This window comes from Tripterygium wilfordii, chromosome 22, assembly GCF_013401445.1.
Source record: "Tripterygium wilfordii isolate XIE 37 chromosome 22, ASM1340144v1, whole genome shotgun sequence".
Lineage (NCBI taxonomy): Eukaryota > Viridiplantae > Streptophyta > Magnoliopsida > Celastrales > Celastraceae > Tripterygium > Tripterygium wilfordii.
The window spans coordinates 5,299,659-5,319,097 of NC_052253.1; the positions used below are offsets into that span (position 1 = coordinate 5,299,659).

Consider the following 19,439-nt stretch of genomic DNA (forward strand, 5'->3'; position numbering starts at 1 on the left):
TACCAAATTGTTACTATGAAGTTTAGAGTTTTATAAGTGTAAACAGCTTCTGCATTCCAGAGATGAACAATGCAGCTGGATATTTCAAATAAAATATGCAGCTATTAGCAGATAAACAGCAGGTCAACATGGCAGGATAGCCATGCCAAAAAGAAACAAGTAATCACCATATATATATATATATATATATATATATATATATTCTCTCCAGTCTGCACCCAAATTGCTACAAACAGATAATATTTGTTACATCATACTATTTCTTTGTAGATTTCCCCAAGACGTTTAGGACTGCAGCACGTTGCACTTCTTTTGCTGTAATATGAGAAAACAGAGAGAGCAATAAATTTGCATTCTAGGTGAATGTCAAATTGAGGCAACAGAGATGACAAAAACATTGATAACGACTCAAAAATTATTAATCAAGAGAGGGAGACACAATAAAAACAACTTGGCTCAAAAGTGTCAGCCAAAAATCTACATGGTGACGCAGTCAGATATGAGACAATCATACGTTAACATCTTCAGAAACTAATTTACCATTTAACAGCATTAACATACCTTCTCAGTTGCTCCAAATAATTGCATGGCTCACCATCCTTTACTAGCTATAATTATAATCATTGCACTACGTATAAGTTCTATAAAAAAAAAGTTGCCAAAGATGCATTCTACTTCCAATACTTCAATTCAAATCCACTTTCAGAGTGAGCACACATGACGAAATAGATCAGTTATTAGGGGGGCTCCTTTTGCCCCATGCTCTTCGCTGTCCAAATGACAAATGACTCTTTCCACTAAGTATTTAAATCACCGCCTTTTCTCATTTCAGGTATGCTTACTTCCTTTTTCTTGTTCTGATGGTCCAGCACCATCTTAATCCTACCTTCCAGGAGAACGACTCCATCTAATAAATTAAAAAACTAACAGATGATTTATGATCTATTATCTTGGGCAACGGCCAGTTTCTGACAGAAATAAGAGCACCTACTGGATAGTCCAAAAAAGAGAATGAAAAGAAATTTCATTTGAGTTGCAAGTTCAAACTAATGAAACGCTAAACAAAAGCACTCGCTCCTTTTGCAGCAGCTATCAAAGTAAGAACCCAAGCAAAAACAACTTAATTGTCCTAACGAGTTCATCACCTCATATTAAATGACACCGGTGGGGCAGATTTACATTAGATGAGAAACCTTAAAGCCATCCTTTGCAGTTTGAAACTATGTCGGAGATCAAACATAGCCTGGGTAAAAGCAATGTCACACTGATTGGTTCCTCTTGGAGCAACTTACTAGCACAGGCTCTCTCTGTAGAATGGTAAACTGGTGCATCATTTCAATAAAATCTCTTTTTGGATTCAAAAGAAAAGTAAACTGTCTATCCATTGCTTAGGCTTTCCTCTTCGAGCTGGTGAAAGAACAGCACAATCTCAAATCCCATTCTGGAGAGATTTGAAAAAGTCCGTCTGGTTGGAACAAAAGATCAGCTGCCAAAAGTACTAGAATGAAACTTATAAAAAGCACCCTTTCTAGCAGACATCTATACTATGTATCTTTATTTCCTCTGCCCTTCCTTTGCTGCCACATTGAAATCCATTCAACAAAGATTTCTTAGGGGAGATTCTGAGGATAGCAGAAGTATCATTTAATTCTTCGGAAAATACTCAGCTGCCCAAGTATTTAGAAGGCCAAGGTTATCATCTCTGTTACATCTTTAAAAGGGTTTGCTTGGTCAATGGCTCTGGAAAATCTGCACTGATAAAGATCATCTTTGAGGAAAACTAATTGTGGCTAAATATGGGGCTCATGACAGTAAATAGATTTCCCTACGGAGGAGAGAAGCTTATACACTGGCCTAAGTTTTCATATCGGAAAAGGGTGGAATGATTGAAACAATTAACTACTTTCAAGATAGGAAGAGAGAGGGTCAATTTTGGCGTGATGTTTGGAATGATAACTGTTCTTCAAAGTTCCAATCTGAATCTTCTTAAATTTAGCAAAAAACACAAAAGCTTCTATCTGTGACAACATCATGAGCTCTTCTTAAAGGGAAAGTAACTTCTCTAGAGAGGCCTGAGATCTCCCTGGACCTCTTAAAAATGTAAGACATATTCTCACCGATGCTAAGCTTCAAGAGAGGAGCATAAGTCTTGTTAAGAGATGCAATTTCTGCAATTCAGCGGAAGAATCTGCAGATCGTAATTTCTTGCGCTGCAACTGTCTCAGACAGATCTAGACTACTATCTGGAACTTGATGGCCATAGATTGGATGATGACTGGTAATTTGCTTTCCTAAGTTACAGCCAGGAAATTGCTTTACAAAGGAAAAGATAAGGGGAAATTATCGAGAGCATCCTCTGAATACTTGCTGGCTAATTTGACTGACAGATATGGAAATCGACCTCGATTTGTCTATTTGACTTTGGGTCTTTTCAATCAAGTCCTTAGCAAGTGGCAATAGAGATGCACTAAAGAAAAAGACCGCTTATGGAGGAAGATAATGGTTGCCAAATAAGGAGTGGAGGATAAAGGTTGGATGACTTTGGAAGGGAGAATTCCTAATGGTATTGGTCTTTAGAAAGAATTTTGTAAGCATGGAATTATTAGAGTGCTTTTGTTTCATCTGAGGCAGGAAATGGGAGTTTCATCAGCTTGGGATGATGTTTGGTCTGGTGAGGAGTCTCTAGCCAGAATTGAAATAGGGAGGTCTTGGTCGAGCATAATTACTCTATTTCAAATGAAGTTGCTAGCTAGAATGTTGGATTTTACCGGGATGCAGTAATAGGGAAATCAATTATATCACAGGGTTTTAGTAAATGTTGAAGTGGATAATTGCCAGCAATAGAAAAGTTGCAAGGATGGAGTTTACAAAGTATAGAAGAGTGCAATTATCTTTAAGAAAAGGGTAGAAATTTCCTTGGAAAGCCTAACGTACCCATAAACCACTTAGGAGAGTATTCTCACGATTCACAATCTTAAAGGAAGAAAAAAAGTTGATCTTCTTCGACTACAATGAGATTTTGGAAAAAAATATATATACAGGGCACTTCTTTTAGCATTACTGATTTCGGTTAGGTCAGAAGAGCCTCAATAGAGCACGGAGTTATACTCTGGACGCAAAAACTGGAATTTCAGCACAAAAGGGCATCCCCTTGTGCAATCCGGCGGATAGTGATGAGTGAGAGAAACAGCAGAGTGTTCAAGGGTGTGGAGACCTAATTCATAACATTTGTAACAGCCAGCAGCAGCTTTTGTCTTTCTGGTACAGTAGTCATATAGATGCTGACACCTTTCTAAATCTCATTGATGCTCTCTCATAAATCAATGTAATCGAAAATCCATTTTCATCTTATAAATATATGCATGTAAATCCATTTTCAACTTATAAGTATATGTATGTGTCTCTGTGCGTGTGTTCAGGGAAACAATATAAAAATCAAAACTTTGCATTCAGACAACCCCATTCATCTTACAGGTTAGAGAAATTCTGTTTATAGTTTATATTTCTTTCAAATTGAAAGGAAATGAAAAGTTTGAAACCCATAATTTTGTGTTACCTTCCTCCAACGAGAGCTGGATTGACCTCTTTTCCAACTCAACAGCAAGTCTACTAAGTTCGACTGATGAAATTGACCTAAGCACTGATCATGTAAAAAAATTATAATCAGTGTCATAGAATTTCAGCAATTGAAAAAGTTAAAGAGTGTCCAAAGGGGCATCTTAGAGGTTCAAGGACGTACTTTGGACGTACTCCTCTTGATTTGATTGGTCTAATTTCTTCAAGTATAACTGCAATTGATGATATCGCTCTTCCCAATGCAGATTTGTAGTGCCCTTCAGATTACCCAATGCTACTGTAGCGGAAGCAACAGATTTGTAATTGGACTCTGCTGTTGCTGACCTCATATTAGAATTTCCAAGAGGAACAGAAACTGACGGCTTTCCAGATGAGCTCATCAAGGTAGCCACTGGTGAAGGTGCAACTGCTGGAAAGCAAGCAAAGTTTGGCTCCTTGACGTGGGTTCTTGGTAGGATAGTCACTTCTTGGTCACCAAGTTGCTTTGCATGTGGGCAATCAGCGTTATTGCTTAAAGCATCACAAGTGTTGCTCTTACCTAATTCTGCCTCAGGTTTTCTACGGACATAGACAAGTTGTCCATTTGCACCATTACTGGCTGCAGGTTGAGGCCAAGGGGGGCTCAAAGGACATTCGGGTGAGGGTATCCTGGAACCAGATACCTTAGCGGTATCAACAATGGGCCCTCTATCTTTCAGTAATGCAGGATATCCTACAGGACCGGGCACTGTAATTCTATTCTCGTTTTGCAAATCTTTCAATGGTGTCTTCTTCACAGCAACTGGAAGCTGCTTATCATGAGTGGGCAAGTTAGTTTCAGTACTACCCAGCCCATACTCGCTGAATTTAGAGTCTATTGTTTGTTGAACCATCTGTAGCAACTAAAATTTCAGAAGGTTCATAGTCAGTAAAATAGAGGTAAAAAAACACAAGACAGTTCACAAACTTAAATAAAATGAGAACTTATAAAACATTACCTATATGTTTTTTTTGTCTATTTTGAATGCAAATTTTATTAAGAAGCACCACGCAGGTGCAACCCATAGACAGTTACCAAGAGGATAAGCTAATAAAGTCAACGAAAGGCATATAACATTAGTTATTGAACTGAACATTTGAAATAGAATGCCAAATATTTCAAAATTATACCCGAGAGGTTGACAAATCAATAAATCCCAGAAATATCCTCCTTGCTTTACAACGAAGTAATATAAGTTAATAATATTCGTACATGCAATATTTGGAAAGCTCGCTAGGATAAAATCTAAGAACTACCATAATAATCTTGCATTTCTGAAATTTTAGAGAACAAGTTTACATGCCATTGACAAAAAGGGGTGAAAGATAGAAGATGCAACAACCATAAGACAAAACAGTAAAACACGGATCACTGTATCAAGCAAGCATGGACTGAAAACTCAATTAGGAGACATAATGAAACGCAACTACGAAATTAAAAGGAAATATATTACATCAGTTAACATTTCACGAGATTTTGCACTCTTCAAATCCACTTCCAACTCAATGCAAAAGCACATTCTCAAAAATAACGTGAAAAACACAATTTCCCACTTTCACGGGCTCATCACATTTGTGCTGAAGTTACTCTGCCACCATGAAGAACAAAATCAAGATTCACACTCCAGTTCTGCAGAGTAGCAGAACATTCTTCTGAAATTTTACTCCCCTTCAGAGATATTTCTTAGATGGTTATTGCCTGTTCTTAACAGTAACAAAGGCAAACATGTGGCCTAATGGTAGAGTTGCAGAGGTGCACCTAGAGGTCAATAGGTTCAATTCATGAAACAGTTTCTCCACATATTACTTCGGATAAGGTTTGCGTACATCCTACCTATCTCTATCCCCACCCACTGTGGGAGCTTGTGCACGAGAGTTGTTTACCTTTACTGAGATACAAAATCTAGTAAAAATGTGAAATGATCTAATCCATTATTCGCATTATGTCCCAGTTTGTTTATTAACCAATAATAAATTATTTCTTCATTCAATAAAGACATGTCATCCCATGATGGAAACTATCTACTCACAACTTCAGCATATTCAGCGAAACACACAACTACAATACGCAAACTAGGCATTAACAAAGAATAATTAAGAAAAACTCCTAAATTTATATTAATTTCTATTTTCAGAACGTGGAACTACCCCAAGGCAAGGCCACATTGGACCCATCCATCCCTGAACAGTAAGCACCAGAAACTATCACCAAATTCTGTTAGTATCATTTTTAATTCTAAGATGCAACATGTGAAGTTCAATTCCAAGATCTTCGAATTTACAGCTGGTACAAGAGTCCTATTCCCTTTTCACCATAATTTTAAATAACGTACTGTAACGGCAGTTGGACCGTAAAACCAGAACCAGTGAATCGGAGGCGTTGCAGGGATAAAATGTAAAAAAGTTTCCACTATAGACATAAATGGAAATACAATTACATCCATACTACTTCCTCAAAAGAACATGGAATCATCTCATCCAATGTGCACAAATTCTCTCAAGCTCATTTATTGTCTACTATAAATTATTTTGTTTCCTTAAACAAAGTTGATCATCTCATACTAGAGCTGTTCACTGAAAACTACAACCTACATAAAAAAGAACAAAGAACAAAGACTATGCATAGATTAGACATTTAAAAAAAACAAGAAGGACCTTAATCTAATGATTACTTAACGAGCTCGCATAAAGAAATGAAATAATCTTATCCAATTCGCACCTTACACCTCAAGTTCACCAATTCATCTACTATGAATTATTCAACATCACATGATGTAACTATCCACTCACAATGACAGCCACCGAGTACAATATACAATGATGATGAAGAGATGTGGATTGATGAAGAATAGAAAAGGCTCTAAAATCAAAAAGCAAAAGATCTTTAGGGGCTGAAATTTTATTTTGCACACAATATATTTTCTGACCTATTTTTCCCAATGTGCTAAAGTAAAAAATTGATATTACAAATGAATCACATAAAACAAGATTCGAGACAACGGTAGTCATCACTGGCTCTCCCATGGCTTGCAATTGAACGTTAAGCAACAGTAAGCAAAGCATTGCAGTTAAAACTTAAAAGCATATGAAGACCCAGAGAGCGGAGACTTCTTCATTCATTCACCAAGAACTAACAAATAATTTAGGGTTACAAGTTTTGTGAATCAATGAAACATAGAAATTAAAACTAACAGGGAATCCCCATCAATCATCTTTATCTTCTGACCAAAATCCCCAAATTTGTGAATAATTTAACAAACGACGAAATAATAAAGGAAACTGAGTTATTCCACAAAATGGAGAGAAAGACTACAGAAAATTTGGGTAGAAAACTGAGAGGGAAGAACAGCATTACCTTAGCTCATTGAGACCGTGCGCGCGCGCGAGAGCGAGAGAGAAAGAGAGTGGTATCAAAAGCAAGAACTTTGTGGCTCTAACGATGTCAGGGAATTCGCAGTTCAGTTCAGTCCCTCTTTGATATTATTTTGTTTTCCTTAGATCTTAATGTATTTCCATTTGAGTCCTACTATTTTTGATATATTGATGCTGAAGCCCCTCTATTATTGAAAATCCGCCAAAGATAGGTTTTTTTTTTTTTTTTAATACGGCAGAGAAATATGTTTGTTGTTGGAATTGAATTTTGGGTACACATATGCATAATCTAATCGATTGTCAATCGAATCATCTCTCGTTATGCCTAATTTAATCGATTACCAACCAAACCACCTCTCGTTGGTAGATAGTATTGTTTTTATTTGATAATTGAACTAATTATAGAATAAATCATTGTTATAAATTGTCACCAAACAAGTTTCCTTTTATTTATTAACACAATCTAACCACCCCACATGCCAAAATTGACATGTTACCTGGACAATTCAAGTTCAATTTTCTATATTCACATTTGGGAATGAATCCTTTTAATTAGAGAAACTAACATTAGTCACCCAAAAAAAAACACATTAGTCCTTCAAAAAGGAACCAAAAGACAGAGAAGAAAGAGATTGTCTGAATCTCCAGGTAGCTTCACATATGGAGGTTCTTAACAATAAATAATGGTCATTCACCCTAACAAATGAAATCTTGCATTCCCAAGATCCACCTTCACACATCACGACTACCACAATTGCTGTCAAGCCCACTTAGTACCAAAAGATGAAACCTTGATCTTACATACATGGCATTAGTTGTATGCACCCTCACCCTCAAAAAACTGCTTATAAATCAACAAGTTGGTTTGCACAAAGCCAAGATTTGATTTAACATATATAAATGTATCTATTAAGATGATACACATCATTCATAGCCCTCACAAAACTAATCAAATAGGACATTGTATGTAAAGGGGGAGGGAAGAGATGGGTGCCAATAAAACACAGTATGCATAAGCTCATCATATCCACAGGTTCACAGCTTTGTAATGGTGTGTCTTGTTTATTGAACACAGCTAAAATGGATTTCTCCAAGCGTTGGCATGCCTTGCTTCTCAGGATGACACTGTCCAAATTGACTAATCCTTCATGTTCATGAGATTTTCTTCAAGTTTAAAAGCACAGAAATTTAAAAATTCATTGTCCAGGATTTCCCAAAAGGCGTTCAACTGCAGCATGGACATTCCCGGAAGTAGCTCGCAGAGCCCTAATGTTCTCTTGGGTGTCAAAAAAGCCCATTTCTTGTAGCTGAGACAGCTGAGTTGCATAGAGTTCCTCCGGCGGTACTAGAAAAACAATGTTTATAGTCTCAGTAGTGGCAAAAAGGCATCGACAACCCAACATTTTAGGTTTATGACGAAATTCAATAGAGGGTGGTAGAATTCTAACCATCAGGCTGGTTTTGAGCTGTCAAGCCACCAGCTCCAAGAGTGCCAAACATGTTCATCAACAACTCTAGCCCATTATTGTTGGGTGCTCCTGTTCATGAACATGCATCAAATTAAAAGTGAACCATGGGGAAAAGGAGGACAGACAATATAGAAGGAATTTTTTTAAAAAAAAGGGAGGGGGGAGAATAGGGATGACAATATCACGAGGCACAGCAACTGTAGAAACTAGAAATTTTGGGGGAGAGCTCGGGCAAGCACATCAAATTGCCTATGAGAGCCTCTCCAATGAATTTATTTTTTCAATTGCTTCGTACCTGTAGTACCACCGGGCTGAGTCGGTTCCCTGCAAAGAGTACAGCACAAATCAAGTTAATAGAGCGGTAATAATCACCAAAAATGTAAAATCCAATTCTATATGAAAATGTTTTTGATCAAGTAGGAACTTATAAATGAAAATGCTTTACTAATTACTACTGCAAGCTCTTGCAAAAGGGTGGCAGCACAGGTGCCTTTCATCAATGAAGTTTCAAAGAAAGAAAAACACAATATTAAGTGGTGGCCAGACGGAAGGAATTTGAGGCAAGGAAGCAAGGCATATCAAGAGCAGAACCATAACTACCTTTGAATATTATATTATAAAGGGACCTAGAATATACACTATTATTTTGAACAAGGAGAATGACGTGAACTAAAATGCTAAAAAAAAATAAAGCAAAAGAACCACCAATTAAAGCATCAACTACAACGTAAACCACAATCTTAAACAAGCTCTCATATTGGCAATTAACACTCAAGCCATCAAATCATGTATTCAGAGAGGAAATTCAAACTTACTGGGATGATGGCTGCCGATTGAGTTGAGACATAAGGGACTGTTGTAAAGCAAGCATTTGCTGCAATACAAAGGGAAAAAGGAAAGGTCAAGCATAATTGAACTTCACTGAAACATCACATGTAACAATATTTAGAGGTAAAATAATGCCATGCCCCTCAAATTGAAATAATTGCTGCCTATTATGACAATACTAGATGCCAGAGTGGAGTGCTATATTAATTACCAAACCTACATCAGATTTCCAATATACAAATATAGAAACACGCACACGCACGTCTTCACTTAAGAATCAATCAGTGTGCGCATAAGTTTGGTTTGGGAGAGGGAGGACGATACAGGAGAAGAGAAAGAGAGAGGCAGATGGCATACCTGCATTGTTTCAGGGGAAGACAACTGACGAAGAAATTCAGGGTTCTGCATCATTTCTCTCAATTGAGGATTCAAATCCATCATTCCGCGAAGTTGAGGATTAAAATTAAGTATCTAAGATTAAATGTTAACTTGTAAAATATGAATCCAGTGTAAAAATAAGCATCCAAGCTTGAAGATTAACATCCATTGAATAAACTTTCCACACGTTGTACCTGATTCATGTACTGGGGGTTGGAGAGCATACTCTGCATCATCTCCGACACAGCCGGATTCTGCAATAATTGGTTCATCTGAGCAGTATCTGGCATGACACCAAACATGCTTTCTGACCCTTGAAGACCAAGTCCCCCAAGGCCACCAACACCTGGTATCCTTGCATCCCCAGCAGGGCTCGACCTTGTGGTAGTGTTTCCCTGTGTCCCCCCTGACGAATTCCATACATATATACGCTTCATAAGTAAATTTATGACTAGATAACAACAACAATAAGCTGTACGAATCTCACCACCGGTATTGTTCCAAGGATTCGGAAGCGGGTTTGAATTAGGAACGGTGTGCCCAGTAGTTGTTTCAGAACCATCAGTCGAAGGATTGTTAGATGCGTCCCTGACTTGTGTGCCACCTTGGTTTCCCAGAAGTGCTGCAAGTGGGTTTGTACCTGAGTTATTTCCAACATTTCCGGCCATTGTTGTGGCATTCAGAAATGGTTCATGAACATTTTCATACATGCGCCTGAGCATATTGAAACCCTCAGGAGAAGATTCAATATTACTCATGGCCCTGTCAGTGTTTCGCATCATCTCACGCATGAGTTCAGGGTTTCTAGCAGCTTCCACCGTCTGACGGAGAATACCAGGATCATTCAGTACATGTCCAAGCTCTGGATTTCGGTCAATAATCTCACGCATCTGTGGATTGTTCATAACTAAGCTGCGCATTAACTCAGGGTTATTCATAAGATTCTGTATGGCAGGCATGTTCATTATATCTCTCATCATGTTGGGGTTCTGAGTCAATTGTTGCTGAACTTGTTCGAATTCCGGCAGTCCAGCACCAAATAAACCAGATGCACCACCACCACCATGTGCATTAAGGCCAAGTCCAGGAAACAATGATGCTCCAAGGTCAGCACTTCCAAAGCCCCCACCATCATTAGAACCAACACCTCGGGTAACACCTGGTGCAGTGTTTGGAGTTCCAGCATTAACTGTGGTAGCAGGAGGTGGTGCCGACGAAGCAGGTGCAAAACCCCGGACCATGTGAACAGTGTGATCACCCTGCAAACCTTCATTAAAATAGAAGGGGGAGAGAAAAAAGTTACTCTCGTATGGAAAAAAGGCAACTGATACACAATGTCAGAAACTGTCATCCTTCACCAATTAACTATTGCCAATAAGACGGAAAATATTCCCGTAATACACGCAAAAGTATGCTAGAGTAGCCACATAACCATCAGCAAAGCTTTAATCTCAAATATTTAGAATTGGCCTCTTTTGTTCTGATTTTGCAATGGAATGGGAAGTCAAACCCCCAGCCCTAAGGCAGGGTGGTGAGGAGCTTGACCGCTTTAACTACTGGTGCTACTCAGAGTTTACATGAATCTTGAATGACAAGTATTAGGAACTTACTAAGTTGATTCTTTTGCGGTTTTGCCATTTTATCTAGTTTAAATCTACACTTTTCACTAGTTACAAACACATATAATCTATAAGAGTCCAAAATTCTTACTAACATCACAGTTGCATAAATTGTAAGGATAAACAATTCAATGAAGCAACTTATGATGATGTAGCCAGAGTTATACAACATGCAAGACAACTATATTTCGGTCAGCACTTTACTAAGATACATGCAAACACATACACACAGTAAATGATTGCCCCAGTATCTGTAAAGCAATGACTGGCTACAGTTTTAGCTTTTGGTGACTAATAACAAGATTACTGAAAAGAAAATGATTGCCCCAGTATTCGTACAGCAATGGCTGGCTACAGTTTTAGTTTTTGGTGACTAATAACAAGATTACTGCAAAGAAGACACAAAATCACACAATAATGGACAGCGTAAGGAAGGTTGTTTAACGCAAAAACTAAAAAGTAGCAGAAACATGTGACTTCTATGGTCATTCATCAAACATATACCCCACATCTAAAGGCAGTGCGATATACTGCCCAAATCTTCCCATCCATTTTGGCCTTAAAATCGAAAATGAGAGTGAGAGAGAGATAGAGGAGAAAAGGGAGTAACCCGAGGAGATTGTACTCACTTTTCCCAGCCACCAGATAAATGGACTTTCAACACACCATTGAACATAACACACAACCTCTCTGGCCAACAAAATATCACATTATAACAAGATGTGTTTGCAATACTAAACAATGAGATGAGTCAAGGATATTGTGCTCAGTTTTGAATTTTCTACATTTGGTTAGAACTTGATGTAAAGTTTTCAATGGCTAATCATTTAACATAGGTTATGAACTGGGTTGAACCAATGCTCACCATTCCCAAGCATCCCCTCAAATTGCAAACACAACCTGTAACATATTTGATCCTCAAGTATGCCCCCAAACAGACACACCGATAATTCAAAATACGAAATTGGATATTTTCCTTTCCTTTGCCCTTAGCGTACAGGCAGATCTACACCTTTTTCTCTTTCTCTCTTCTCATCATTGTGTCAATTAACAACAGTAAGCAAGCCTCTTTCTTCTCTTTTGCTCCTTCATGTCCCTTCAAGAACTCATTCAGTTATCACTACATAATGTAAAATGCAACGTGGATTCATGTGAGATCGCACACAACACCAAGAGAGAGGCAATTTATAATTTCTCAAAGAGAAAGAGCGAGACAGGTTGTCGAGTTTTAAAGGAATAGAATCAGCTTTTATGAGAATAAAAAGATCTCTGACCATATACTTGCGACATTATCCCGTTGGCCAATTTTTTCGACAGAACAATGGGATACATGGAATGTTAACCACCACACATATGGAAGTGAAATAAATTCAAATAATATGCGGAAATAAACAGAAATTAGATACTATTTTAAAGGAAAACAAATATTGTCATCTTTCCTTCAAACCTATTTTTGGAAAGCACATAAAGCTCCTACAATAGTACGGGATCAGGGAAGGCAAATAAGTGCAGGTGCAGCTTTATCAAATGGTTTGAACCCATGACAATGTGACACTTAAGTTGCAATAGAAACACTTTACCACAACGCCAAATCTCTCCCTTTGCAAAAAATCTTAATTTACACAATATCATCAAAACCAACTAACATATATATACACATATTTTAAATGTTGTAACAGAAGGGCCATTTCCCTAAGACTTCAAACCTATAGATTTACTTGAATTTGGTATATACATTACATTCAAACACTATCAATTCAGCAATTCTACGAGCACAATTTTTTAATGCAACTTTGATGAGACGTATAATTCTACTAGGAAATTTCCTTGTAGAATGCTTCATCAATTTTTTTATTATTTAAACTTCATGAAAATTCACAAGAAAGTATTACTTGATAAGATATTAACATATTAAAACAATTGTGAATTAAAAATATAAATTGTATCTCAAGAAAATTTCAATTCTTGAAAATTAGTAAATCGAATTATTTTTCTTCCATTTACATATATAATATCCTTTCCCCGCCGTAGCAAATCACCTTGCAGGAGACACTTATCAATAGTTGAATGAAGTTGAAATCTCATTGCAATCTCTTGCAGACCTTGAGTAACCTTGTGGGCTAACCAATCACTCATACAACAGAATCACAGATATAAATTTGCTATACAATCTAGAAAAGGAGGCAGAAAAGGTGTGAGCACATGCCCGCAAGCTGTCATCAGACATAATGACAAGTTTCCATCAATTTTACCATCCATCAAGCCCAAATATACAGATTAGAAGAACAGCTGTAGAATTAAAAAGTAAATCATACAATCATTATATCATAGATGTGGATATCTAATAATCGATGCTCCATGTGCCCAATGATCAAGGAAAGTTACCAACTTACCATTGAGAGTCATTAACAGCTCAATCATCTAAGTCAGACATATGGTAGGGCTCTCATAAACAAAAAATGTGGCAGCACACTCACGATTCCACAAGCATTTATCAATAATTGGAACCATTCACAGTATTATCAAGACCGATATAATTATTATATGAACAAATGTAAAATTAAAAAGTAAATCGTAGAATTATTATATCATAGATGCGGATATCTAAGAATCAATGCTCCACGCGCCCAACGATAGAGAACATTATACTGTTGAGAGTCAGTAGCACCTCACTCGGCTAAGTGAGACATATGATAGCGCTCTCATAAAAAACAAAATGTCGTAATAATAACCTCACGAATCCACAAGCATCGATTATCAATCAATAGTTGGTACCAATCTCAGCATTACACTAACATACATAATCCAGTATCAGACAAAATACATGCTTTTAATACTAACAAAAGTAAATATCAGAACAGATTCCTATACAACAAAACCCCTTAAAACTGCTAAATCATATACCGCAAAAGTGGATCCACTAGACACACAAACCTGGGTTTCAAAAGCAAGCGCCCATATCATAAAACAATACATAAACAAGAAATTCAATTCTAAAACCATAACTATGGAATTTACTCAGCATTCACATAAAAAAAATTAAAAAAAAAAAGAAGAAGCTTACCAAAGCTTTCAAGGGTTTGATCATCTTTCAAGATGCGACCCTTGTAAATGAGCCTCTGCTGCTCCGCTGGTATGTCACAATTCTGCGCCAACAGGGCCTTGAAAGCCCCAACAGTGGATTCAAGGGTCGTCCTCACCGTAAATTTCGAACCATTGGAGCACCGTATGTTAATCGCCACTCCCTCTCCTTCACCACTGCCACCAGCACCAAGTTTAGAGGCGCTCGAATCGCCCTCTGCTTCCATCTTCCTCTTCAATAGAAAACCCTAAGCCCCAAAACTAATCGAACCCCGACTGAAACAATTCTCGCTTCTTCTGAGCGATTGTCTACGGCTGAGTTGAAATTAAACAGAATAATCCAACTTAGAAATCAAGAAAAATTTGCGAAATTGAAAAACAGAAGGATGAAAAACGAAAGAGAGAGAGAGAGATGGGATTAATTCAATCGAATTTAAAGACCACCAAACACGACTGACACTGATTCTCCACAGTTAACTCATGTTCTTCTTCCTTAAAATAATTTTTTATTATCCTTTTTTACATTTCATTAGGAAAACCAATCGTGCACTGACAGCTGGCAAAATAAATTAATATGACGTCGAACTCCTAAAACTACCTAGATGATATAAGAAATTTTATCTCTAACACCCACAAAAACCATCTTTACATCACTTTAAATTTTTTATAATTTACACAAATATCTTTATATACAATAACATATTATAGGGGTCAAGTTCAACCCCGATCAATTACATAGGTCATGTTCAACCCAATCAAATTACATGGGTTCTGTTCAACCCAATCAAATTACATAGGTCATGTTCAATCCAATCTATTTACATATGAACGGGCCAGACCAAACATAAAGTCCATAGAGGCTAGGTCCACAAAGTCCAACAGCAAGCATACCATAATACGCAATCCAAAAGGACTTGGTCTAAAATGGCAATACAAAGCCGATACAAACACAGGAAGCCGAGACACAAAGGTTAAACCAATAACCAAGGGACGAAGCCGAAGATAAGGCAGTTCCACGTTGAAATGATTACAGTCGAAACTGCTATAAACTTCTCCAGACTGCTATGAACTTCTCCAGACTGCTGTGAACTTCTCCAACAGGCACAACCGCTGGTAACTGCTCAAAATAAGTATAAAAGGAGTTTATTATGATAGGGAAGGGAGAGTTCTTGGGAGAACAGTACTTCGAATTCTTACTTACTTTGTAATCTCTGAAAATAATAAGAACATCGCATAGTTCTGCACCGTGGACCTAGGCTCAACTTCGAACCACGTAAAATCTCTCTGTCTTATCTTATATTAACCCAATCATTCTCAAACAATTCAATTATCGATAAATTGCATCAACACATATTAACCCTTAAACTAAAATTTTAAAATAAATAATTTTTATTTATTTAATTAAAAATTATTAAGTTTACACTAAAATTCTCAAAAAAAAATCCAATTATTATTTGTAAAATTTTCTAAATAGATAGAGAGTCAAGTCCTCTCCACGTGACAAGTTAAAAGGATGGACTCATAAAAAAAACAGATCCAACAGTCTAACTTTTTTGACCAAATTATTTTTTTCCTCTCCAACTCTCTCTGTCCTGCTTTCCTTTCTCCCTCTTCTTCTCCGTCCACAGCAATTTCATTGGAGGCCCATCCATTTATCTTCTCCAAAAACCGAAAATGAGTTCGGACTGGAATAAAAGCAAGCCCGTGTAATGGTTGAAGGTAGCTCTGTTTATTTTGGGGCAAATCTCCACAATTTTCTTTTCACCATATCACTCTCAATCATATTATTCTCTCTTATGAGATGAGATCTCACCGTGTCAAAAATATGAGGCTTTAATTTAATTGTATAAGGATCGGTGATAGAGCCAAACAGAGCAGTGGTTTGGTTATGATGAAATCGGTGAGGAAGAATAATATTGAATTGTGATTAATTTGTGTATAAACTTAACAAATTTATTCTTAATATTGTACAAAATAAGGGTATTTTTGTATATTCATTAAAATTTTGTGTGTAAACTTAAAATTTTTTTGTGTAAACTTATAATGTTTAAAAAGTGGTGTAAAGATAATATATTAGTGGTGTATAAATAAAATTTCCCCACTCAAAATGCTTGGACTAGAACCAGGGATATTTGGGCTTGGACCGAATGTACAAGAGCATGATATATTGACTCCGTTTGGTAGAGCAGTTGTGTTGATTTTCAACTCTAACTGTTAAGATGTGGAAAAAAAAAACTGAGCTTAAAGCTTTTAAATAAGCTTAGAGGTGTTTGGTGAAGCTGTTAATTGTTGTTAGCGGTTAGGTTGTGTAAAATATATTTATTTGTATTATTATTAATTTATAAGTATAATTTATTGGCTAACAATTATAATTACTTTAATTTAATATTTAAATTGTAATATAATATGAATTATATAAATATATTAATGAATAAATACAATTTAATATATATAATTATAAATGGATAAATTTAAATTATTATAAGAATTAATAATTCATTTATTAATTTAATACAATATTTATTAAAAATTAAATACAATAATCATAGTACAGTTTGTAGTTTAGGAAGGATTTAATTTAATTTATATAAATATTATTTAAATATTTAAAACAGGTGGGTCTCATAATTTTTAAATTAAAAAATGAAAAAGTTGAACTTTAAGCATGTGGGATCCACGTGGATCCCACATGAAAATTAAAAAAATACTTAAAACATGTGGGAACCACGTGGGTCCCACATTAAAAAAAATTAAAAGCTTTTTCTAGCCGGACGGTACTGCACCGTTTTACGGGCGGTACCGCCCAACAGTAAGGGGGTGTTTGGTAAAGGCCGCGAGAGGGGGCCAGCTAGCTGGCCCGCTCCGCGGCCTGCTTTACCAAACAGGCGTATTGGATTTCATTTTGGACCCCTTGGGCTTCTTTGAGTCATAAGAGTAGGACTGTCCAAAAAAATCGATCAAATCGTCAATAATTGATAGATTGGTCGATTAAATTTATGTCAAAAAAGGATCGTGGTCACCCCTACATAAAAGCATATCCAACGGATACTCTTTAAAACAGGGATGAGGTATTTGCATGCCCCAAAGCCAGGATAATGTTAAATACATCATTTCGTTCCTGCCGGAATTGATGAACCAAACATAGTGTTAGTGTTTCTTGACCAAACAGTCAAGTCCCGCTTTAGGGCAAATGCAATGGTGAAGTGGTATTGGGCCAACAAAGATGTTGTCTTTTGCTGATGTGGTTGTATTGTAAAACGTGTTTTGCTTATGTGGCTGTATTGGGATAAGTGTTTTGCTGATGTGGATGTATTGATATTTAATGTTTTGGTGTAGTTTTGTTGTGGATAATATGGAAGAATGGAATGTTGTTGGGTTGGGTGGAAAGAGAAAGTGTGTAGGAAGAAAAAGTGTATAGAAATTTGTGTTTTGCTGATGTGGCTGTATTAGAATACGTGTTTGACTTGACTTTTTGTGTAATAGAGGTGGGACCGGGCCAACAAAAATGTTGGCCCAGTAAATTGGTTCTTATTGCATTTGCCCTTAGAACATAATGGACTGTTCAAACTTCAAACACGAACACCAAAGTCAATGCGATCCTACCCAAAATTCTTTAATCAGTGTTTTATTAGTATTACTTGAAAGTATGAAAAATAACACTAAGAGTAAAAGTTTATATAAAAACGATAAGTAATAACTGAAAGTTAATTTACAAAATTAATATCTAGTGTAATATAAAATTCAACACAAATATATCTATGAATTTCAAATGCAATGGTACGTCACGTCACGTCACCCATATGTTTGGGATTATCACAAAATTATCTAAGGATTTCAAATGCAATGGTATGTCACCTACATACTTGGGATTAACACAATTATATATGAATTTCAAATGCAATGGCATGTCACCCACATACCTGAGATTAACACACAATTATTTTATGGATTTCAAATGCAATGGCATACCACCCACATGTCTGAGATTAACACATAATTATATGATATGTCTTCTACATGTGTGAGATTAACACAAAATTATTTATGAATTCCAAATATAATGACATGTTGTCACCCACTGATCCACATATTTGGGGTTAACACAAAATTATTTATGGATTTTAAAAGCAATGTCAAAAGTAGGCTAAATGCTGGACTAAAAGCAAAAAATATTAAGGTGGAGAAAAACTAGAGTCCAGGGTAGGCAAAAATGGGCTAAGTTCAACTCCAATGTTAAAAAATATATCAAGTACTTCAAAACTATTATCTCTCATCTCATATCTCCTATGTGGCATAATTTAATTGGATGAGTGGACACTTGAATCATTGTTGGGGGTGACTAAGCAAAGACAAAGTTTTCAGGTATGAATGTGGTGTCGATGAGAAGAATGGAGTGCTCTACTTTTTCTTTTTTTTTTTGAAAACCAGGCAAAAGAAGCTCCTGGCATAGCCTTTACTAAAATAAACTGTAAGTAAACTTACACATGGGAGAGACTCCGAGGAAAGAAAAACCCCCACACGATACGAAGATAAATCTTCGAGCTATAAAAAACAACCCAAACAACAGACAAATAAAGAGGAGAACAACCCAAAAAAACAACATAGAAACCATTAACCAGACTTTAAGATTTTATCTCTTGCACACGCATCCATCAAAAAACTTGGGACCTCCTCTATCCAGATGGTTGGGGAATCGGACCGCAAGGCTTCTTTTGCCAAACAATGAGCCACAGCATCCCCCCTACGACGAATATGATCTATCTTCCATGAGAGGAAACCCCTTAATCTCCTTTTAATCTCACGGATTGTCCCACTCCAGGCAGAAAGGTGATCATCTTCAGATGGGATGTCATTAACAATTATCTACGAATCACCTTCTAACATAATGTTTCTAAAACCCAAATCAAAAGCAAACTCAATCGCCGATAAAGCACCTTCGGCCTCTGCCAACGTTGGTGACATAACAGTAGGCCTCGATGATATTTTCGCAGCCATAAGATCACCCTCCGCATCACGAATAGCCACCCCAAAACCTGTCCTGTTTATAGAATCATTAATCCCTGCATCCCAATTTACCTTGATAAAATACCCCATGGGA

At 36.7% G+C, this 19,439-nt stretch overlaps 2 protein-coding genes across 3 annotated transcripts; both read right to left on the bottom strand.

The window, feature by feature from the left end:
- On the bottom strand, positions 1-7,088 carry LOC119990331. Of its 2 annotated transcripts, none has more exons than XM_038836192.1 (4): positions 6,950-7,067; positions 3,740-4,448; positions 3,557-3,640; positions 1-315 (listed from the first exon to the last, which is right to left on the bottom strand). In XM_038836192.1, exons 2-4 carry the CDS (start codon positions 4,446-4,448, stop codon positions 257-259), a joined length of 852 nt encoding a protein of 283 aa, XP_038692120.1. In that variant the 5' UTR covers positions 6,950-7,067; the 3' UTR covers positions 1-256. The 2 variants fall into 2 exon arrangements, with proteins under 2 accessions (XP_038692120.1, XP_038692119.1); XM_038836191.1 differs by having other exon boundaries at positions 8-315; positions 3,740-4,457; positions 6,950-7,088.
- A 698-nt stretch (positions 7,089-7,786) lies between these two features.
- On the bottom strand, positions 7,787-14,568 carry LOC119991686 (ubiquitin domain-containing protein DSK2b-like). The gene is made up of 8 exons (XM_038838085.1): positions 14,325-14,568; positions 10,129-10,908; positions 9,836-10,047; positions 9,621-9,734; positions 9,251-9,309; positions 8,731-8,759; positions 8,415-8,504; positions 7,787-8,311 (listed from the first exon to the last, which is right to left on the bottom strand). The coding sequence occupies exons 1-8, from the start codon at positions 14,566-14,568 to the stop codon at positions 8,163-8,165; spliced, it is 1,677 nt and encodes a 558-aa protein (XP_038694013.1). The 3' UTR covers positions 7,787-8,162.
- Positions 14,569-19,439: the final 4,871 nt, after the last annotated feature.